At 44.7% G+C, this 24,872-nt stretch overlaps 1 protein-coding gene across 1 annotated transcript in view; it reads right to left on the minus strand.

Annotated features, from left to right (window-relative positions):
* Positions 1-24,872, minus strand: part of rasgrf2b (Ras protein-specific guanine nucleotide-releasing factor 2b) — a 219,835-nt gene that overhangs the window by 121,719 nt on the left and 73,244 nt on the right. The window contains exons 4-13 of the mRNA XM_034170661.1: positions 23,934-24,023; positions 23,656-23,792; positions 20,784-20,900; positions 20,549-20,628; positions 15,537-15,730; positions 14,386-14,495; positions 14,130-14,248; positions 2,071-2,231; positions 1,905-1,971; positions 1,241-1,377 (exon numbers count right to left, since the gene is read on the minus strand). Coding sequence (XP_034026552.1) covers positions 1,241-1,377; positions 1,905-1,971; positions 2,071-2,231; positions 14,130-14,248; positions 14,386-14,495; positions 15,537-15,730; positions 20,549-20,628; positions 20,784-20,900; positions 23,656-23,792; positions 23,934-24,023 — 1,212 coding nt within the window. The remainder of the gene's footprint in view (positions 1-1,240; positions 1,378-1,904; positions 1,972-2,070; positions 2,232-14,129; positions 14,249-14,385; positions 14,496-15,536; positions 15,731-20,548; positions 20,629-20,783; positions 20,901-23,655; positions 23,793-23,933; positions 24,024-24,872) is intronic.

Raw genomic sequence — 24,872 nt, forward strand, 5'->3', positions numbered from 1 at the left:
ACAAATAGCAACAACACCCAAATACATCACTGTCATTCAGTCACTCACTATGCAGACATGTTACAAGCGCACTGGTATACTGATACTGCAGTGGGTAAATTAAAGGGCACATAAAGCTTAAGGCATACACACTTACATTCTCAAACAAATAAAATTAACGACTAAAAAGGCTGCATTAAGCAAGAAAAAACTTAAAGATAAGCATGCAAATACAATTGTCTCATCAAAATGATTATGTTAAGAGACACTTATCTCACTGATTTTGTAACTGTCTCATTTGGTCAGCTAGTGAGCAAGACACCGATCTTATTGTTATTTTTCCTGAGCAAGAACCCAGTGCAGCAATATCCTTTGAAGTCAAGGTGATGCCGTGGTCTCTTAAAGGTGCACAATGTCACATTTCTGTCTGATGCCTCCAAATCCTTCATTAAATTTCTTAGCTGTGAAAATCTGAGCACAAATTAGGGCACAGTGTGCAGCGAGGTTGTACTTCTAATTAGTCATGGGTGTGTTTTGGGCATTAACAAGAAAACAAACCAATTGGAGCGTCACCTGTCATTTACAACGGAAACCAGGTGAAAGATACAGATACAGCCCATAAAGTCTGTATGGTTCCAAGCTTGTTATCCATCCATCCATCCATCCATCCATCCATCCATCCATCCATCCATCCATCCATCCATCCATCCATCATCTTCTATACCCACTTACTCCAATCAAGGGAGTTTGGGGGGTGCTGGAGCCCATCCCAGCAGTTCAAGCTTGTTATACTTTTGTAAAATGTTGTATAATTTATATTTCCAAAATATAATTTTGTAAAATTATACATTTGCTTATGATATTGAAACTCTTGATAGATAGATAGATAGATAGATAGATAGATAGATAGATAGATAGATAGATAGATAGATAGATAGATAGATAGATAGATAGATAGATAGATAGATAGATAGATAGATAGATAGATAGATAGATAGATAGATGTGATGTGATGTGATGTGATGTGATGTGATGTGATGTGATGTGATGTGATGTGATGTGATGTGATGTGATGTGATGTGATGAGAATGGATCCAGTGCTTTACTGTGTTTGTGGAGAAGTGTGGCAGTGAACTGGAGTTACCTTGGGGGAACTGCACCTGTGTCTGTGTTTACTTCATCTCTAAGCCTCCACAATACCCAGTGGAGATGTGCTCTGACTATTTGGAGCTTCTTGTTATTCCATGTCTTTGTGTATTACCTGACTAATGTCACTCGTCCATGCAGCTTTTTCCTGGCGCGATGGTGCCAATAAGACTACAGTGAATGAAGGAGAGTCTGGTGTCTCCACAACAAGCTTGAAGTCCAGCTGACCGAATACCTGACCACCAGATTTAGCTGTACGCACAGAAAATAAAAATAAAAACACAGATTTTAAAATGTTTCCTGTACAGTAAAAAAAAAAATACAAGGGAAAAGTCACACACACACACATGCACGCACATACATACACACACACACACACATGCATGCACACATACATACACACACACACACACACACACACACACACAGCTAAAGGGGTTAAGTCACCCTGCTATCTCCATTCTGTACCCCCATCACTGAAGGTGTGTGTGTGTGTGTGTGTGTGTGTGTGTGTGTGTGTGTGTGTGTGTGTGTGTGTGTGTGTGTGTGTGTGTGTGTGTGTGTATCACATTAATTTAGCAGCCTGACAGGGGGCAATTAATGGACCAGTGACGTCCAAATATCAGATCGTGACATTTAAAGGTGAAGCCATCTGATATTTTAAGGGGAGTCCTTTCTCAACACTTATCACCTGACACTTAATTAACCTCAATGAGCAGTGCAGCGCCTGAGCGGGCCAGTGAGGCGTGTCTGTGTGTCACTTGCCACGGAGAACTTACACTCCTCATCATTGGCATCTGGTTCCTCTATGAGTGTGCAGTCAATTAGGGACAAAACTCCACCTTGCTGCAAGAGTTTAACAACAAGAGTGGACGGCGGCTTTAGACTGTTGCTGCCGACTGGATTAAACATAAGCTTTTTTTAATGAGGTAAAAGTGTGCTGACCTTGAGAAGGTGCAGTTTCCCCCCAGAGCTGCGTGTGCAGACCAGGAAGTGTTTGGTGAAGAGGAAGCACTGTCTTTCCCCTTCCTTCTTCAGAGACAGAGAGCCCAGGCGGACCTTACTAAGCTTCCCTCGCTCCACCGATGGCAGTTGGATCAGAGAACCTGAAGATCAACCAGGGTATCACAGGAAATTATTTCTGATTGATGTTTGCACATGAAAGAAAAGTACTGATTAGAAATGGACATTATTAAAATGGTAAGAAGAGCTCACAAACTGTACAAAAACTGGCCAAATGAAAGGAGGGTGGTCAGAATTATGACTTTTTCCTTATTAGACCTTTGTGATGTCATAAGGCAAGAAAGCTGAGATCAGATCAGACTCTGAATAACGGTCAGCCAGCAGTGCGGCGTTTCACATGTGAGTGAGATTACATCAGATGTACTAGCCAGACTCATCAAACTTGGTCTAAGCATTACGCATAGTGACTTCAAGAAGCCTGTTAATTTTGGGGTCAAAAGGTCAATAGCCAAAGTCACTGGAGTATACTTTGCAAAAATTGTAAGAATGCAATAACTTCATTTGAACTGCCTGATGTTTACCAAACATGGTATATGTAATTAAATGTACTAAAATATAACTAAACAAAAATAAATGCAATTTATTTAGAGCCATGTTGAAATCATGTTTTGAGGACTTTTGTCTAGCGATGCACAAAGTCAGATGCACTCAGTATAAGCAGCTTCACAATGGAATACACTGCCTGCACTTATCGTCATTGGTCACCTGTAATGGTGTAATATTAATATGATGGTTATTATGATCACTGTAGGCAAAGAAAAAAGGGAGGACAAAGAATAAAACCACATTTAAAAAGGAAATTCACTGGTTGTTTCTCTCTCATCCCAACCTTTTTGTCCATAGTGCCGGTGTCACAGACCGAACAGTCTCCCCTAAAAATCTGTCTCCCTTGCCTTCACTATGCATGCGTCATCAGCCGCGGCTCACGGATTATCACGTCGTTTCTACTTCAAACTGCACTCCAGTCATCATCTATCTCAGTGACAGATATCTGAATCTTTTCTACAACAATCATTTCCACATAAATTCAGCATTATTTCATAATAAAAGATGGAGGAAGCGATCAGAGCACTGTGGCTAAACGAGCTGCAGCTGATGTGTTCACTGCACGTCAGTCATTTCAAAGCGTCACGGAATTTCACTGAGTTTTGCTTAAAACTGACTTATGATTATGATTTAAGAGATTTTACCTTTATTGTCTGATGGTTAATAGTCACATTAATCCATTTAATCGCTTTGGGTGAAGAGACCCCGTCTCAGACAAGCTGCTGTGGTCTGAAATGACACATGCGCAGTGAAGCAAGGTGGATGGATTTTTAGGGGGGATCGTTCAGTCTGCGACACCAGCTTTGTGCTGGTACTTCTTAACTAGGAAAGTGTGCTGGGACATGCCCCAAATGGCCTCCAGTGCCAGTTGTACACGGTCATTTTGCAACCATTGTTCAAATGGTGGTGATCTGAGTGGTGTCCAAAAAAAACCAAAAAAAAACAAATGAGGTGGGCTTCATAGATAATTGGCAAAGCTTCTGGGGAAAACCTAAAAATTCAAACCCATAAAAATTCAAAAAGAAAAAATAATATAGCACCTTCAACTGCACCACAGACTAAAACAGTTAAATGTGGTCTATTAAACATTAGATCTCTCTCTTCTAAGTCCCTGTTAGTAAATGATATAATAATTGATCAACATATTGATTTATTCTGCCTTACAGAAACCTGGTTACAGCAGGATGAATATGTTAGTTTAAATGAGTCAACACCCCCGAGTCACACTAACTGCCAGAACGCTCGTAGCACAGGCCGAGGCGGAGGATTAGCAGCAATCTTCCACTCCAGCTTATTAATTAATCAAAAAACCAGACAGACCTTTAATTCATTTGAAAGCTTGACTCTTAGTCTTGTCCATCCACATTGGAAGTCCCAAAAACCAGTTTTATTTGTTGTTATCTATCGTCTGTTGTGTGGGCCGCTGAAGAGGAGGTACTGCTGGCCCACCACCACCAGATGGCGCCCTGCTTGGAGTGCGGGCTCCAAGCACGAGAGGGCGTCGGAGCCGCGGGAGGTGACAGCTGTCACCTATCAACACCAGCTGTCACCCATCACCACCACTACAAAGGCCAGACTGCAACTCCACCTCCTCGCCGAGAAATCTTCTACCATACAGGTAATTAATTCTCTGCTGAACCTTAATCCGAGCATTAGTCTGATCTCTTTGCAGCCGTTTTCCTGGGACGGATACCCTGTCTGCTGAGTTGGCGTTTGGTGTGGACTGCGACGGCTTTGCCTCCCACCCCACCCAGATAAGTGGTTATCTCGGGAGCTGCACGAGTGTGTGATTCGGAGGTGGAGGCTCTCCCTCCTAACTGTATACAGACTGTGGGATTACTGAGTGTGCGAACTCACACTCATCCAGAACTGTTTCTGTTTTCTGCCAGCAGTACCGGGTCTGACTGCTGAAGACGGTGGCCACCTGGGGCGCAGGGCTTGGCGGCTCCGGTGTTCTTCAGATCCATTGGTGGTGGAGGCTGTGTGGGATCCGGCTCTTCTCGCACCGGACGTCTCCTATCTTCAAGCCTGCCACACGTCACCTTGTGTCAGATTGATATACCGCATATTTGTATTTGTCTGTCCTACGTTGTGCACCTTCACAACATTAAATTGTTACTTTTTGGCTATTCCATTGTCCCTTCATTAACGCCCCCTGTTGTGGGTCCGTATCACGACACTTCCCCAACATCGTCCACCTGGTCGTTACTGTGAGTTTCTCTGTGAATTTTCGGACCTTTTGTCTGACTTAGTGCTTAGCTCAGATAAAATAATTATAGTGGGCAATTTTAACATCCACACAGATGCTGAGAATGACAGCCTCAACACTACATTTAATCTATTGTTAGACTCGATTGGCTTTGCTCAAAATGTAAATGAGTCTACCCACCACTTTAATCATACCTTAGATCTTGTTCTGACTTATGGTATGGAAATTGAAGACTTAACAGTATTTCCTGAAAACCCCCTTCTGTCTGATCATTTCTTAATAACATTTACATTTACTCTGATGGACTACCCAGCAGTGAGGAATAAGTTTCATTACAGTAGAAGTCTTTCAGAAAGCGCTGTAACTAGGTTTAAGGATATGATTCCTTCTTTCTGTTTTCCAATGCCATATACCAACACAGGGCAGAGTAGCTACCTAAACTCTGTGAGTGAGATAGATTATCTCGTCAATAGTTTTATATCCTCATTGAGGACAACTTTAGATGCTGTAGCTACTCTGAAAAAGAGAGCTTTAAATCAGAAGTGCCTGACTCTGTGGTATAACTCACAAACTCGCAGCTTAAAGCAGATAACCCGTAAGTTGGAGAGGAAATGGCGTCTCACTAATTTAGAAGATCTTCACTTAGCCTGGAAAAAGAGTCTGTTGCTCTATAAAAAAAAGCCCTTCGTAAAGCTAGGACATCTTACTACTCATCACTAATTGAAGAAAATAAGAACAACCCCAGGTTTCTTTTCAGCACTGTAGCCAGGCTGACAAAGAGTCAGAGCTCTATTGAGCCGAGTATTCCTTTAACTTTAACTAGTAATGACTTCATGACTTTCTTTGCTAATAAAATTTTAACTATTAGAGAAAAATTACTCATAATCATCCCAAAGACATCGTTCTCTTTGGCTGCTTTCAGTGATGCCGGTATTTGGTTAGACTCTTTCTCTCCGATTGTTCTGTCTGAGTTATTTTCATTAGTTACTTCCTCCAAACCATCAACATTGTTATGTGTCGGACGCAGCTCGGAGAACCGACCAGCGTTTGAAGGACCCAGTATGAAATAAGCAGAGCACGGTACAAAGGCTAACTGAATTTAATACATAACAGTGAAAATGTAATAACAGAAAGGTGCGGCCTGGCGTGGTGCGCTCCCAGCAGCGCTAACGGTCCGGAGCCAGAAGCTGTTTCGGACCCAAGGACCCCGCCGACACCCCCCAGGTGGCCGCAACAACCGAGTCTGTGAAAGAAGGAACCATTATGTGAGTCCACACTCTACACACAGAACACTTAAAGGTGTACAAACAGCAAACACTTCCTGGCTTGATTACTGATCAGCTTCCCAACCTGCAGGCATGGAACATCCCGTTCACAAAACTCCACCGCAGTGGAAGCTGATACATGACTAACATACAGCTCAATACAATAAGGTGTGAGGGACACCACATTTACTGACTGTATAACTGTTAGTCACAAAATCCAACGTACCTCAGGAAGTGTGCTGACGAGCGTGAGACCTCACCCCCTCCTCTTTCACAGACCGTGCATCAAACCTGGACATTCTCAGCGTCCGCTGCTGATGAGATGGCTCCCAAGACGACGATCTCACCCGTCTGGTCACAAGGTCGAGTCCCTGGCAAATACACACTGTGCACTCCAGTCTTAAATGCCAACATGCTCCAATCCAGCCAGATGCACCTCAGCTGTGAGTCCTGACGAGTCGCAGGTGATCAGGGTGAGGTCCTGACAGCCTCAGCAACACAGCCACTCAGTCCCAAATGCACGCCACCTGGGAGGAAAACAAAAAGACAAACAAACCGGCAGCCAGGCCCCCCCAGCCATATAACAGTACCCCACCCTCACGGGAAGCCTCCCGGCGACCACACACACCTGGCCCAGGAGAAACACCCCCCTCCAGGGACCATGGCTGGAAACCGCGTCTGCGTTCGTCCTCCAACAGACTGGTTGAACTGGCTGCATCTTTGCCCTTGTTTGACAGTCTCAGCACAGGTGTGGCCAGGAGTTCCTACACCTGTGCGGTCAGCCTTTAACCAAACATGTGTGATTAGTCATAACACAAAACAACCAAAACACCCCCCCCGCCCCAGGGGACCGTCCCATCAAACCCCAGGGAAGGGGAAAAAGGAAAAACAACCCAAACCCAAGCCTACAAACAAAAATACTAAAACACCCCCCCCCCCCCCCCCCAGAGGACCGTTCCATCAAACCCCAGGGAAGGGGAGAAAAGAAAAACAACCCACATGTAAGCTCACAAACAAAAATGCCAAAATACCCCCCCTCCTCCCCCCCAAACGACACGCAGGGACCAACACCCCCCAGAGGGCCACCCGCCAGCTCCAGGAGTAATAACCACGGCCGAGGTCCCTCTGGGATCCACCGTCACCCACGGGGACTACCAGCGCCCCCCAGAGGACCACTCGTCAACCCCAGGAGACGCCTCCCCTCACGACCAATGGACCCAGCCCCGGCCGTCCACGGCTAGATGGACCCAACGCCTTTTCCCCCCCAGAGGACACCACAGTCAAACCCTGAGGGCGGAAACTGGGGGAGGGAAAACAAAAAAAAAAACCCAACCCCCCCCCCCCCCTCCCCTCCCGGGTGCAGAGGCCACCTGGGAAACGCCCAGCACAACCTAACTGCACCCCTCCAGCAATGCCGACACTACGGCACACCCGGCTGGAGTCAGAGGAGAAGAGAGGGCACAACAAAAAACAAAGAGAAAAAACAACCCAAATACCACCCCATCACCCCCCAGGGGACCGTTCCATCTAACCCTGGGGATGTGAAACAAAAAGAAACAAAAGAAAAAAAAACAGACCAACACACAGTTGTTTGGGTCCCCGTTTTTCTTTTTTTTTTTTTTGTTCTTGTTTAGCAAAGGCTACAGGGTCACACCCCCAGACAAATAGTGGACAACAAAAAAGAAAAGCCCACACAAAAACCAACTCAAAAAACACCCACACAAAATGAACTAACACAAAACAAATCAGTGAGTTATACCGTCAAGCTCAACCAAATGGAACACACCTGTTCCTACTCCAGAGCTTGACGGTACCGTGATTCAGTCACCACAAGGGGGAACCAGAGTGCTAAAAATGAAAAAACCCCTTGGGCGACAGAAAAAAACAAACGAGCTGCTTTTGTGTGCGCAGCTGAGTGCAACACACAACCAAAATGTGCTCAACTAAATAACGCCGGAGCTGATACAACAGACGCAGTAGTTACCTTTATCCGGGGAAACGGGGCTACGACTGTAACACAGGAAGCCCAGCGACCCGTGCTAACAGAGCTCCGCCGTGCGCGTGAACCCATTACAAACGCACTCTTGCAGCTCCCGTTTACACCTCCCATCCGGTCGGAGTGTGACGCGAAGCCGTCGCCAGTCACACTCCACCACGATCCACGGATGAGGCACAACACAGGAACACGGCTGCAAGAGAGCACAAATTAGTATCCAGTAATGGGTCTCCAACACGCACCTTCCGGGCGGAGAGCCCCGCAACTGATCCGGATAACCACTGAACGTCTGCTGCCGCCTTCCCGGCGCGTTACCGTCTCTGCTAACGCTGGGTCCGTGATGTTTGGCCAGAGACTACTGTTATGTGTCGGACGCAGCTCGGAGAACCGACCAGCGTTTGAAGGACCCAGTATGAAATAAGCAGAGCACGGTACAAAGGCTAACTGAATTTAATACATAACAGTGAAAATGTAATAACAGAAAGGTGCGGCCTGGCGTGGTGCGCTCCCAGCAGCGCTAACGGTCCGGAGCCAGAAGCTGTTTCGGACCCAAGGACCCCGCCGACACCCCCCAGGTGGCCGCAACAACCGAGTCTGTGAAAGAAGGAACCATTATGTGAGTCCACACTCTACACACAGAACACTTAAAGGTGTACAAACAGCAAACACTTCCTGGCTTGATTACTGATCAGCTTCCCAACCTGCAGGCATGGAACATCCCGTTCACAAAACTCCACCGCAGTGGAAGCTGATACATGACTAACATACAGCTCAATACAATAAGGTGTGAGGGACACCACATTTACTGACTGTATAACTGTTAGTCACAAAATCCAACGTACCTCAGGAAGTGTGCTGACGAGCGTGAGACCTCACCCCCTCCTCTTTCACAGACCGTGCATCAAACCTGGACATTCTCAGCGTCCGCTGCTGATGAGATGGCTCCCAAGACGACGATCTCACCCGTCTGGTCACAAGGTCGAGTCCCTGGCAAATACACACTGTGCACTCCAGTCTTAAATGCCAACATGCTCCAATCCAGCCAGATGCACCTCAGCTGTGAGTCCTGACGAGTCGCAGGTGATCAGGGTGAGGTCCTGACAGCCTCAGCAACACAGCCACTCAGTCCCAAATGCACGCCACCTGGGAGGAAAACAAAAAGACAAACAAACCGGCAGCCAGGCCCCCCCAGCCATATAACAGTACCCCACCCTCACGGGAAGCCTCCCGGCGACCACACACACCTGGCCCAGGAGAAACACCCCCCTCCAGGGACCATGGCTGGAAACCGCGTCTGCGTTCGTCCTCCAACAGACTGGTTGAACTGGCTGCATCTTTGCCCTTGTTTGACAGTCTCAGCACAGGTGTGGCCAGGAGTTCCTACACCTGTGCGGTCAGCCTTTAACCAAACATGTGTGATTAGTCATAACACAAAACAACCAAAACACCCCCCCCGCCCCAGGGGACCGTCCCATCAAACCCCAGGGAAGGGGAAAAAGGAAAAACAACCCAAACCCAAGCCTACAAACAAAAATACTAAAACACCCCCCCCCCCCCCCCCCCCCCCAGAGGACCGTTCCATCAAACCCCAGGGAAGGGGAGAAAGAAAAACAACCCACATGTAAGCTCACAAACAAAAATGCCAAAATACCCCCCCTCCTCCCCCCCAAACGACACGCAGGGACCAACACCCCCCAGAGGGCCACCCGCCAGCTCCAGGAGTAATAACCACGGCCGAGGTCCCTCTGGGATCCACCGTCACCCACGGGGACTACCAGCGCCCCCCAGAGGACCACTCGTCAACCCCAGGAGACGCCTCCCCTCACGACCAATGGACCCAGCCCCGGCCGTCCACGGCTAGATGGACCCAACGCCTTTTCCCCCCCAGAGGACACCACAGTCAAACCCTGAGGGCGGAAACTGGGGGAGGGAAAACAAAAAAAAAAACCCAAAACCCCCCCCCCCCCCCCCCCCCCCCTCCCGGGTGCAGAGGCCACCTGGGAAACGCCCAGCACAACCTAACTGCACCCCTCCAGCAATGCCGACACTACGGCACACCCGGCTGGAGTCAGAGGAGAAGAGAGGGCACAACAAAAAACAAAGAGAAAAAACAACCCAAATACCACCCCATCACCCCCCAGGGGACCGTTCCATCTAACCCTGGGGATGTGAAACAAAAAGAAACAAAAGAAAAAAAAAACAGACCAACACACAGTTGTTTGGGTCCCCGTTTTTCTTTTTTTTTTTTTTGTTCTTGTTTAGCAAAGGCTACAGGGTCACACCCCCAGACAAATAGTGGACAACAAAAAAGAAAAGCCCACACAAAAACCAACTCAAAAAACACCCACACAAAATGAACTAACACAAAACAAATCAGTGAGTTATACCGTCAAGCTCAACCAAATGGAACACACCTGTTCCTACTCCAGAGCTTGACGGTACCGTGATTCAGTCACCACAAGGGGGAACCAGAGTGCTAAAAATGAAAAAACCCCTTGGGCGACAGAAAAAAACAAACGAGCTGCTTTTGTGTGCGCAGCTGAGTGCAACACACAACCAAAATGTGCTCAACTAAATAACGCCGGAGCTGATACAACAGACGCAGTAGTTACCTTTATCCGGGGAAACGGGGCTACGACTGTAACACAGGAAGCCCAGCGACCCGTGCTAACAGAGCTCCGCCGTGCGCGTGAACCCATTACAAACGCACTCTTGCAGCTCCCGTTTACACCTCCCATCCGGTCGGAGTGTGACGCGAAGCCGTCGCCAGTCACACTCCACCACGATCCACGGATGAGGCACAACACAGGAACACGGCTGCAAGAGAGCACAAATTAGTATCCAGTAATGGGTCTCCAACACGCACCTTCCGGGCGGAGAGCCCCGCAACTGATCCGGATAACCACTGAACGTCTGCTGCCGCCTTCCCGGCGCGTTACCGTCTCTGCTAACGCTGGGTCCGTGATGTTTGGCCAGAGACTACTGTTATGTGTCGGACGCAGCTCGGAGAACCGACCAGCGTTTGAAGGACCCAGTATGAAATAAGCAGAGCACGGTACAAAGGCTAACTGAATTTAATACATAACAGTGAAAATGTAATAACAGAAAGGTGCGGCCTGGCGTGGTGCGCTCCCAGCAGCGCTAACGGTCCGGAGCCAGAAGCTGTTTCGGACCCAAGGACCCCGCCGACACCCCCCAGGTGGCCGCAACAACCGAGTCTGTGAAAGAAGGAACCATTATGTGAGTCCACACTCTACACACAGAACACTTAAAGGTGTACAAACAGCAAACACTTCCTGGCTTGATTACTGATCAGCTTCCCAACCTGCAGGCATGGAACATCCCGTTCACAAAACTCCACCGCAGTGGAAGCTGATACATGACTAACATACAGCTCAATACAATAAGGTGTGAGGGACACCACATTTACTGACTGTATAACTGTTAGTCACAAAATCCAACGTACCTCAGGAAGTGTGCTGACGAGCGTGAGACCTCACCCCCTCCTCTTTCACAGACCGTGCATCAAACCTGGACATTCTCAGCGTCCGCTGCTGATGAGATGGCTCCCAAGACGACGATCTCACCCGTCTGGTCACAAGGTCGAGTCCCTGGCAAATACACACTGTGCACTCCAGTCTTAAATGCCAACATGCTCCAATCCAGCCAGATGCACCTCAGCTGTGAGTCCTGACGAGTCGCAGGTGATCAGGGTGAGGTCCTGACAGCCTCAGCAACACAGCCACTCAGTCCCAAATGCACGCCACCTGGGAGGAAAACAAAAAGACAAACAAACCGGCAGCCAGGCCCCCCCAGCCATATAACAAACATGTCTATTAGACCCTATTCCTACCAGGCTGCTCAAGGAAGCCCTACCATTAATTAATGCTTCGATCTTAAATATGATCAATCTATCTTTATTAGTTGGCTATGTACCACAGGCTTTTAAGGTGGCAGTAATTAAACCATTACTTAAAAAGCCATCACTTGACCCAGCTATCTTAGCTAATTATAGGCCAATCTCCAACCTTCCTTTTCTCTCAAAAATTCTTGAAAGGGTAGTTGTAAAACAGCTAACTGATCATCTGCAGAAGAATGGTTTATTTGAAGAGTTTCAGTCAGGGTTTAGAATTCATCATAGTACAGAAACAGCATTAGTGAAGGTTACAAATGATCTTCTTATGGCCTCAGACAGTGGACTCATCTCTGTGCTTGTTCTGTTAGACCTCAGTGCTGCTTTTGATACTGCTGACCATAAAATTTTATTACAGAGATTAGAGCATGCCATAGGTATTAAAGGCACTGCGCTGCGGTGGTTTGAATCATATTTATCTAATAGATTACAATTTGTTCATGTAAATGGGGAATCTTCTTCACAGACTAAGGTTAATTATGGAGTTCCACAAGGTTCTGTGCTAGGACCAATTTTATTCACTTTATACATGCTTCCCTTAGGCAGTATTATTAGACAGCGTTGCTTAAATTTTCATTGTTACGCAGATGATACCCAGCTTTATCTATCCATGAAGCCAGAGGACACACACCAATTAGCTAAACTGCAGGACTGTCTTACAGACATAAAGACATGGATGACCTCTAATTTCCTGCTTTTAAACTCAGATAAAACTGAAGTTATTGTACTTGGCCCCACAAATCTTAGAAACATGGTGTCTAACCAGATCCTTACTCTGGATGGCATTACCCTGACGTCTAGTAATACTGTGAGAAATCTTGGAGTCATTTTTGATCAGGATATGTCATTCAATGCACATATTAAACAAATATGTAGGACTGCTTTTTTGCATTTGCGCAATATCTCTAAAATTAGAAAGGTCTTGTCTCAGAGTGATGCTGAAAAACTAATTCATGCATTTATTTCCTCTAGGCTGGACTATTGTAATTCATTATTATCAGGTTGTCCTAAAAGTTCCCTGAAAAGCCTTCAGTTAATTCAAAATGCTGCAGCTAGAGTACTGACAGGGACTAGAAGGAGAGAGCATATCTCACCCATATTGGCCTTTCTTCATTGGCTTCCTGTTAATTCTAGAATAGAATTTAAAATTCTTCTTCTTACTTATAAGGTTTTGAATAATCAGGTCCCATCTTATCTTAGGGACCTCATAGTACCATATCACCCCAATAGAGCGCTTCGCTCTCAGACTGCAGGTTTACTTGTAGTTCCTAGGGTTTGTAAGAGTAGAATGGGAGGCAGAGCCTTCAGCTTTCAGGCTCCTCTCCTGTGGAACCAGCTCCCAATTCAGATCAGGGAGACAGACACCCTCTCTACTTTTAAGATTAGGCTTAAAACTTTCCTTTTTGCTAAAGCTTATAGTTAGGGCTGGATCAGGTGACCCTGAACCATCCCTTAGTTATGCTGCTATTGACCTAGACTGCTGGGGGGTTCCCATGATGCACTGAGAGTTTCTTTCTCTTTTTGCTCTGTATGCACCACTCTGCATTTAATCATTAGTGATTGATCTCTGCTCCCCTCCACAGCATGTCTTTTTCCTGGTTCTCTCCCTCAGCCCCAACCAGCCCAGCAGCAGACTGCCCCTCCCTGAGCCTGGTTCTGCTGGAGGTTTCTTCCTGTTAAAAGGGAGTTTTTCCTTCCCACTGTCGCCAAGTGCTTGCTCACAGGGGGTCGTTTTGACCGTTGGGGTTTTTCCGTAATTATTGTATGGCTTTGCCTTGCAATATAAAGCGCCTTGGGGCAACTGTTTGTTGTGATTTGGCGCTATATAAATAAAATTGATTTGATTTGATTTGAAATAGAGGCCTTAATTGATGAGGGATCTATGCAGGCTTTCAATTTATTTTCTGTCAAACTGTCAAATTGCTAAATCTTCCATAGTATACATAATTTCTCATCAGATTTCAGTGACTGAATTCAACACTGGTTCTGTGTTTGTGCTTTCAAATCATATAACGACAGTCAGGAGCATATTTGATGCTGCTGCAGACTCACCCTGTCGGATAAACGTCTGGCTGGTGTCCAGCAGGATGTCACAGCCCTCCACTATCATCCTCTCTATGGCCAGATTCTTCCGGATGTTTTCTGTGTCGCTCACCTCATCGTGCATTACTCTGGCCAATCACAAACACAAAAGGTGTGCATTAAATGAACATACACTATATGTAGACACACACACACACACACACACACAGTATGAGACATTAAAGTGCATCAGTAGAGTTGGTGATTGTCACAGTTAGTCACATACCTGGACAATTCTTCTAGTTTGGACTTGGCAAACTCCAGACTCTTGCGTTCCACGTGCTCATGAGGCGTATGTGCTAATAACTCATGCAAGGTGATGATGTAGCGTGGGATCTCATAGGAGGGAGAAAAAGTGTTACAAAAGACTATTTAAATCTGCTAGTAGACCCTGTGCATTATAAATTCAAATGTAAAATTACAGAAATCAAATTCATGGGATTAAATTAAATTAATGGTTGTATCACAGATGTAAATGTAGTTTTTGTGTGTACATTGGACTACACTGAACTACATACAGCTTAAACAGCTCGAAAATAACAATTTGTGCACCAATATGTGCAAATTTTTTATTTTAAGATCATTTATAAATTTTACAGCAACAATTTCAAATTTCACATAACTGCCATGAAGTAGGCACATTTGCATGGTGGCTGAAAACACTCACAAACACACACACATGCAAACACACACACACAAACACCTGTATCAATTCAACAACATGTAGTTGCATCAAAAATGTTTTGCAATTTAAAAAAAAATGCTTGCAACAAAGGCAACACATCAAAATCTGCAGCATGTGCAACAATTTAATTTGAAAAAATGTGTTTTAAATCTCCACAACACAATGGACATACTGACAACACAAAAAGAAGTTTATTTATACCTGGCCGGCAAAGCTGAATAAGTTATTTTTTTCTTTACTGATGATTTTGCTCTTAACGTAGATATATTTTTGTGCCTTGTCATTTTGTTGGCAATGCATTGAAGAGTCAGTAAAAGTCCCCTGGGCAGAAACATCTTCTTGTGTCTGCAAGCATTTTTTTCCAACTTGCAAGGTGTTTTTTGATTCACAGTAAGTACTTTTTGAAGCAGGTGTGTTTTTGTATTTGAAAGTGTTTTCTGCATTTGCTAGTGTTGTCTTAATTTGGAAGTGTTGTGGCCTTTCATGACCACCTTACATTTGAGTCTAAAATCTTAATTCGTCCTTTATACTTGTTTGTTTTACGTAATCAGCAGCTTCTTTCACAAGAAAGTATAGTCAACGGTGTCTGAGACAATTAGCAGCTTGCTGACACAGCCTACGATGTACTAATTAAAGAACTGAATGAGAATTTGCATGACAAATGTGGATGCTTGTTAATGCTCATTGGGTACCTGGAACATGGGGTATGTGAGGAAGGTCTCCAGCATCCTTCCCTCACAGGCAGCGTTGGACTCGTACTGTTTGAGCAGCTTGTCAAAGTCTCTGTTCTGCTTGCAGTTCGCCAAAACCTGCAGACTGTACTGATGATTCCGCACAAACTCCTGATAGATGTTTAGCATGGGCAGCAGGATGTCAAACAGGTCAGCTACACACAAAAACACATTTTTGCATAATGTGTGTTAGTCATGTAGGAAAATGTTCAGGAGTGGTAAAAGGTAAATAGCAATTTAATGGTATAATATTATCCAAAAGGAGGTGGTGCTTATTGCGTCCTCCTATAATTACTCAATAATTTATTTTCTATTTTTCAGGAAGATTGGTGGAGAGTTGGGGCATAAGGGCAACAGAGAACCCTTTAAAGCTACAGGGTGTATGACTGAGTATCATCTAGTGGTGAGTGTGTGAATTGCATGATGCCATCGGCAGTCATGTTACCGTTTCCCTTGTTTTTTCTTCTGTGAGGGTGGGGATTCATGCTCACTTGCCTTCTCTATAAGCAACACGTGTGATTCCACCCCCCCCCCCCCATTTGCAAAAATGAAGGTTCTCAAACAAAAGCAAAATGGCGGTGCGCATGGGTGCAGCGGCTTTTAGCACTCCAATTTGGTGCTTGTTTTTCTTACTCTTTGCGCGTATATTCTTCGAGTTGTGTAAAGCGACCCACAGCTTCAGCCGCCAGAACCTTATCAACCTCAATCTGAGGTACAAACTGTCGGTTACGAGCAAATTCCACCAGTACCACAACATCCCGGAGGACATAGCGAGAACACCGGGCTCTCCATGGATTACCAGCCTGCCCAGCAGGCGGGGAAGGTGGCGTAGAGACAGGAAGCAGAAGCGAGGATGTCAGTCTGGCTCCGATGCTAGGCTACGTAAACAACCTCACAGGCCAGCATTACCGAGCCTCTTCCTCTCAAACCCCAGATCCATCACCCACAAAATGGACGAACTGGAGCTACGAATGGCCACAAACAGCTTTGTGCAGAACTGCAGCATTATTTTCATCACAGAGACGTGGTTTCACCCGCTGATCCCCGACGCTGCAGTCGAGCTAGCAGGCCGCACGCTACACCGGCAGGACAGAACCAGTGATTCGGGTAAGTGCAGAGGTGGAGGGCTCTGTGTTTATGTGAACCGCGAGTGGTGCTGTAGCAGCAGGATCATTGACTCTCACTGTTTAGAGGTGTTGGCAGTCTCGTGCACACTTTTTTATCTCCCAAGGGAGTTCACAGTAGTCGTGTTTGCTGTTTACATCCCACCCGATGCTAAAGTTAGCACAGCCCTTAGCCTCTTGCTTGCCTGTGTAAATAAACAGCAGCTGGCCCACCCGGATGGCATTTGTATTGTTGCTGGTGACTTCAACCAAACGTGTTTAAAGACTGTGCTGCCTAAGTTCATCCAGTACGTGAAGTGTGCCACCAGAAGAGAAAATACTTTGGACCATGTTTACTCAAACATAAAACATGCATACAAAGTCACTCCCCTCCCCCATCTCGCTGGATCTGACCATCTCTGCCTGTCCCTCACCCCCACCTACACACCCATCCTGAGGCAAACAAAGCCACAACAAAAGACTATCCAAACCTGGCCTGAGGGAGCGCTCTCCCAGCTATAGGACTGCTTCTCACGGACTGTATGGGATTATTTTCCAGCCACAATCTGCAGGAGTACACTGACACCATACTCTCTTAATTAAGAACTGTGTTGACACTGTCACCGTCAACAAAAGGGTCAGGGTTTTTCCAAACCAGAAGCCCTGGATGAACAGTGCAGTCCAGTCCCTATTAAAAAGCCACAACATCGCCTTTAAATCAGGGGACAAGGCCCTGTACAGAGCGGCCAGGTCCGATCTGAAAAGAGGCATCAGAGAGGCCATGGCTGCCTACAAGAAAAAGATAGAGGACCACTTCGTTGCAAATGACCCCAGAAGGATGTGGCAGGGAATAAATCATATAACCAACTACAGAAGCAGCAACCCAGGAAATGCTAAGTCTGACGCCTCGCTGGCAGAGGAGCTGAACCGCTTCTTTGCCCGCTTCGAAGCAGACAGACCAGCAGCAACTCCACACCCACCACCCTCCAGCACGAGCACACTAACACTTCAGGAACACGAAGTGAGACGTGTGCTGAAGGCGGTGAACCCCAGGAAGGCGGCCGGCCCTGATGGTGTACCTGGAAAGATGCTCAACTGGCTGGAGTTTTCACCTGCATCTTCAACCTGTCCCTGTCGCAGGCCATCATTCCACTCTTTCTCAAATCCTTCACCATCACTCCAGTCCCAAAGAAGTCAGCAGTGGAGAGCATAAATGACTACAGGCCTGTTGCACTTACGCCTGTAGTCATGAAGTGCTTTGAAAGACTGGTCTCTCAGCACATCAGAGCCTGTCTGCCTCCCACTCTGGACCCCCACCAGTTTGCCACAGAGGATGCTATCACCACAGCTCTCCACACCGTGCTGAGCCACCTGGAGCACCAGGGGAGCTATGTGAGGATGCTCTTCCTGGACTTCAGCTCAGCCTTCAACCAAATCATTCCGGAGATCCTGGTCCAGAAACTGACACATCTGGGCATCTCCACCCCCATCTGCCAGTGGGTCAAGGACTTCCTCACAAGCCGCCCACAGTCCGTGAAACTTGCCCCCCACCTTTCATCCACCATCCCACTCAGCACCGGTTCCCCTCAAGGCTGTGTACTGAGCCCCCTCCTGTTCACCCTTTACATGCACGACTGCTCTCTGACCCATCTCACAAACACCATCATAAAGTTTGCGGATGACACCACCGTGATTGGGCTCATCTCAGGGGGGGATGAGACTGACTACAGAGATGAGGTCAATCGACTGACAGCGTGGTGTTCAGCTAACCTGCCGCTGAACACTACAACAACAAAAGAAATAATCCTGGACTTCAGGAAGAACAGGGCTGACTCAGCCCCGCTCCACATCCAAGGGGACTGTGTGGAAAGGGTCAGCTCCATCAGGTTCCTGGGAGTGCAGCTCTCTGACAGCCTCTCCTGGACTGCCAACACCACAGTGGTTGTGTCCACTGTGGTGCCCACCAGCAACTCCACTTCCTGAGGGTGCTCAGGAGAAACAATCTGGAGGAGAAGCTGCTGGTGTTGTTCTACAGAGCCACCATCAAGAGCATCCTGACATACTGCATCACAGTGTGGTACGGGGGGGCGGGGGGGAGACAGGAGAGTGCTGCAGAGGGTGATCAAAATGGATCAAAATGGCCCAGGGGATCACTGGTTGCTCTCTGCCCAGCCTGGAAGACACTGCCAGCTCTCGCTACCTCAGCAGAGCTGCCAGCATCAGCAAAGACACATCCCACCCCAGCAACCACCTGTTTGACCTACTACCCTCCGGCCGACAGTATAGGTCAATCAAAACTAGGACAAACAGACTCAGGGACAGCTTTCTCCCCAGAGCAATCACTGCACTGAACAATAACAAATCACTCTAATCCACATCTTTCAAGTTTCTTGTGCAATATCTGTAAACCATGTGCAATTTTCCCGTGCAATTTCCCGTGCAGTTTTACATTACTTAGTCCACATTTCATTTTATTTTACCTTATGTTTATATTAGTTGTACATATACTCTGAATAATTTACCGTTAAATTTCACTATCTTTTATACTGGCTAAAAATAACTCACATCATGGAAAGCACCTTTTTGGAGTTGCACTCAAATCTCGTTGTAATGAAAATTACAATGACAATAAAGGCGATTCTGATTCTGATTCTTCGTCTGTACTAGCAACCAGTAGACAGTGCATGGGGAAAAAACTAGAAACAACAACTGACTCCTGTTCTTCTTTTTTCTTCATTCTTCCAGCCATGCTGTCAAATGCAAAATGTGGAGTAAGTATGTCCCTTTTGGGCTGTTGTATGAACATGGTGCTGCATCATGGCAGCCTCCCTGAGATAAATATGACAGTCTCATTCTAAGCTTATGAAAACACTGATTCATAGCTGTACACTAATGAACAGAGGCTTAATAAAGTCGTGTTCCATTTCTGCTAATAAACTCCCATAAATTCTAAACACCACAGAACTGCCTTTGGTCCTAAATGGCAAACACCCAGGCTCCAGTCTACCCCACCTTCCAAAACCTGCCATCTATCTGCTGCAGCCAGGTGAAATGTGAGCGTCCCCCTCGGCCTTCTTCAGATGCTGGAATACTCATCACTGAGACATCTGCTTGCTGGATCATGCAAAAAGAAAAACGGCACATGGCCAAACTGTCATAGTGTCGCTTCTTCACAATGCAAGTGATACTCCTCTCAGTCTCACTAAGTAACCTCTAATTTGACACAAAGTTATTCCAGTGGTACCCAAGGATCTGAAGAGACCTGGCATCAAAGACATGTAGGCATTGCTTTAGGTCACTGGTAAGACAGGAAGCACCAGGACCTGAAAGGCTTCATTCTCCTGTAAAGAAATCGCATTGCCAAACACCTCTAACCAGCAACCTCATGACTCCTCAAGCATCTCTCGATCTTAAAGGCAGAGGACCCAGAGACATGAAAAAAACCTACTACAAAGAAAAATGAAAAACTAGAAAATGAGATAGATGTCAAACATTTTTGATGACCACTCTCAAGATATTTAAATGAAAGTAGCGCGTCAGTGGGCCTTTTTCGTTTTTAAAGTAATTTAGTGTTGTTTCGTTTGACAGCCCATCTCCTTGGTGATTCTATTTTCTGTCCTTTAAGAGGTGAAATTATGCGATGCCTTGGCGTGTGGGTGGTGTTTGTCTCTCAGGACAATGAATAAGCGAGTTGCAGGCTGAGATAAGCGGACGACTGTATGTGTGAACGGTGCAGTGTAACATCAAGACTAATGTTTGAATGAAACGGAGATCCACTGAAAACCCTGAGTTGACGTCACTGCAGAATGTGTGCACACAGTGAATATTTATGAGTCTGTGATATTGTCTTTGTAATAAAGACGAGCTTACCCAGCACCAGAGTTGGCCAGTTGGCTATCCGCGCCTTCAAGCCTTGATGGAAAATCTCATGCAGGAACATAATGGTCTCACTGAAGATGAAGCACAGTGTCAAAATACAAGATGACTTTTTTCATTGTGGATAGGAACTGTTACTGTCTAATTGTTCCTGCATCAGAATTCACAAATCACTGCATCAGATCATGGCAAAGATGAACAGAAAGCCAAAACAGCAGAACACAGGCACCTGTTGAGGAAGATGCTGCTGACGTCATCATGGCTAATGGGAGGTTTCTTGGAGCTGGCAGCCATCCTAAGCGGTCTGAGGAAGCAGTTCACCAAGATGTAGAGCTGATGGACGTACCTGCCATCACAGAAGCACAATGACGTGATGCAAAATGCACTTTGTGCATGAAGAAGGAACATTAAAATAATAATATCCATTTTTGTAGAGTTTAGATGCAAGTGAAAAATGAAGAATGCAATTGAAAACGTGAATTCACAGCAAAACACATTAAAAATGCACAGACTTACACAAATAGAATGAAAGTGGTGTGTTCAAATTCTTTAACAAACTGTACACTGATAGTGACCAAAGCAGTCAGTAGGTATGAGAGGCACGTGTAGCACTCGGAACCCAATTCACCACTATCCGCCGCAATCCTACTCACCATAAACAGGGCACATAATGCCACATGGTTCGTGACACCCACCAGGGTGTGGCAAATGTTTTGAACATGTCCAAAACCCTCACCACTCTACAAAGGGCCTTCCTTTACACACCTCTAACTCACTACGAACATGCCAGCTGTGTGACAGGCTGGAAAACACCTCTTGTTAAGAAACTCCAATTACATGACAAGGAAATTAATCCCTTCCTTGATTAATTATAATCAAGGAAGGGATGTGAACAAGAACACAAAAGGCACAGAGGAAAAAGACCCAAACATGACAGAATAATATAACAAGAGTCATCAGGAGATGAAATATTCCCCTAGTCCCCACAAGTCAGTAATACAAAGTGTTGGGGGATCACCCAAGAACACGCTTATGCTAAATATAAATGACACTGGTCAACTGGTTCTTGTGATATCGCGCTAACAAGGGTGGCAATGACAATATCTTGAATATCTTGCTGTGATGATGAACATGACCCCAAAGTCACCAGAATGGACTGGGGTGAGGGGATTACCCAAATACGCCCTTATGCTAAATATGAATGAAATTGGTCAACTGGTTCTTGATATATCATGCTAACAAGCTAAAATGGACAGATGGATGGATGGATGGACAGATGGACAGACATGCTGATCGCTACATCCCCCAGTATTTCATCCTGGGAGGACAAAAACGACAGGAGTGCACCCAACCAAAAGTAAACTGAAGAGACACCAGAACATTGTTCCATGCATTGTAGGAAACAACAACCCAGCGAGGTCGCTAAAGCCACAGAGAGAAACAATACTATTGCACCAAGGGAAATATATAGGACACGACCAGAAAATAAGTCCGCCTGAGGGAAAAAAAGCACAGGGAGAACAGAATGAACAACAACCAGACAAAGAAACATCAGGCACCAAAATCACCAAAATATGATTCTGTTGTGTGAACTGTATACATTTGCACAAACACATTGACAGCACTTGTTAAAAGAGCAAGCTTTAACAGCCATTTATTTGTTAAATACATAGAACTGTTCCACTGAATGCTTAACACATCTCATGGAGTTTCTTATAATACTGAATATTGCCATGCAAATCATGTATTAAAAGTGTGGTTTAAACAAGGTATTTCTGTTTTGTGTTTGTTTTTTGTTTTGTTTTTTTTTGGGGGGGGGGGTGTTTTTATTTATTTATTTATGTATTTTACCCTGGCAACTTCAATCTGCCCCTGAATACAAGTCAGCCTAACTAAATTAAAATTTCCATGTGACTCGTGTTGCATTAAAGTTCAAAACCAGCAGTTTCTCTGACTTTAGAGTTACAAACTTGGTTAATATTTTAAATACAACAGAAGTTAATTAAAACTTCATTAGGAATGAAATCCTAGCAAAAATTTCCCCTTATACAAGGTGAAATGTGCTACAACACACAGAAATACCACAAACACTTTATACTTTAATTGATTTGCCAAATAAATATGGTAAAATACACATGATGCTTTTAGTCATTAACTTTGGTAACTTGGTAAACAAACCATGCATTTACTATATTACAACTGCAAATTCCAATATTTCTCACAATAATCTCTATAGTAAGCTTTTTTTTAAACAAATTTCTAGCTTGACTTTAAACCTGTTCATAAAAAGAAGTAAATAAATAAAACAAAAATAATAAATGGTCTGTTCAAGTGATTTTCAATGGTGAAAAGCTTGGGTGTGGCCTGAATGTTTAATATTATGTTTGCAAATCTGTACACAAACCTAAAAATGATTTTACAAACAAACAATCGACAAACATTATTCTGATTCATTTACTGCATGATCATTTGCAGCATACTCCAGTCTGTGCTTCATGACTACTTTTTGTCTTAAGAAAGCCTGCTGCAATGGTCTTGGGTACGGAGGGATTTTTTTTTTTTTTAAAGATGATTGTGAAGACAAGCTGTAAAAATCAATTCAAGAAAAACTTTGTAAACTAAGTCATTATCAGTGCACATTCAAGTACAATTTGTTCCAAACAAGAGGGGTCAAAATGTCTATGGGCTCTTACATACCAAATTTACAAACCAAAGTACAAGGGTGCTCTTTCAATCTATCAGGTGCATCAAAGTTCAAAAGATGCAGTATTGTTTGTCCTCATTATAATATATTGTTATAATTTGATGAGTTACAAGATGATTGCATTTGTTGTTCTTGGGTTATTGTCTCCACAACCAGGCTGGTGTGAACTCACTCACTCACTCAACTATAATTTTTTAATGTTTAAGCACTAACTGTTACCAGTGCAGGGAATTACATATAAACCATATTGAATTATGCCAGAGCCGTGATCCAAGAATTTTTTGAAAATGAAACAATACAAAGCATCGTAAGACACATCATCCACTTAACAAATCAGAGCATACTACCTGGTAACATTTCTGAAACATGTGCTCATACTCGTAGTCAGTGTACATACTCAGTCTCTGCCTCCACCATGTTGAAGACAATCTGATTTCTCTTCCTCATGCTCTCAGCGTGAGGAGAGCAGATGTAGTCCTGAACGATGATTTTCCACTTCCTCCGGCAGAGCCAGCCTCGCATGAAACTCTGCACCTGAACACAAATACATATAGAAGCTACTAGTCATGTGCTGTAAACACATGTATACACAACACGTTAGTACACAACAGATCCAAAAATCACAGGTAACAAATAAGACTACATTCTGCATGCTACAAGCAAACAATTAATTACCTTTTTGATCTTTTTAATGTCCGGGTCTTCATTTTCATGGCTCACATGGTAAGATCGCATCCTTGCCTTAGTTTTGTTCAGCGCTACAATCTTGTAACAGAAATACAAAGATGGACAAAATACAGCAGGTTTTTGAACAAAATATTTTTTTGTGTTTATGACTGTAGTTTCATGAGGTGTTGCAGAAAGATATAATATATGAAGATTACAAGTACCATACTTTCTGGAGGATAAGTTGCACCATAATAGAAGTCAAACCTTTTTCTGTATGTGGAACTCACTTTTTAACACAGCATTTCCTTGGAGGTGAGTTTAACAACACACATGAACTCAGTGTAGCACATGTGCACGCCACAGCATGTGGTGTTACTTAACATAAGAACTTTAAAATTCCAAAATTAATCAAGATGGACAAATACATGTGCATACTGGATGTTATGGACACGGCTTACTGCTGCACAACAACATGGAGAAGTGAATAGTGGATTCATGCAGGAAGCCCTCAGCTTGTGGTATGAACATAAGGAGTGTTAAATTCTAAAATTAAACAGGATATACAAATAAATGTGCAATCCACAACAAACTGGATACTTCTTGATGCAGTTTGGATAAAAGAGATCATCAGATGGACACAGATTGCTGGTCCACAGCATTGGAAACATTATAATTAAAATGTGAGTCAATTTGATTTTTTTATGAGCTCTTTAATTTGGCATTTTTGTGCACTGTTATAGTATTATTATAGTATAACTGGAGGTTATTTTGTTTAGTGCTGTGTGATTTTGTGGTATATATGTTATACTGGAGTATAAGTCGCAGGACCTCTAAAAGTACTAAAACAAATTGTGACTTATCCTCCAGAAAATAGGGTAAAATGAAACCCATTTCTGTAAATATGTCATTGCTATGTGATGTGCACCAAAGCACTGATTATATGTT

This window comes from Thalassophryne amazonica, chromosome 5, assembly GCF_902500255.1.
Source record: "Thalassophryne amazonica chromosome 5, fThaAma1.1, whole genome shotgun sequence".
In the NCBI taxonomy this organism is placed as follows: Eukaryota; Metazoa; Chordata; class Actinopteri; order Batrachoidiformes; family Batrachoididae; genus Thalassophryne; species Thalassophryne amazonica.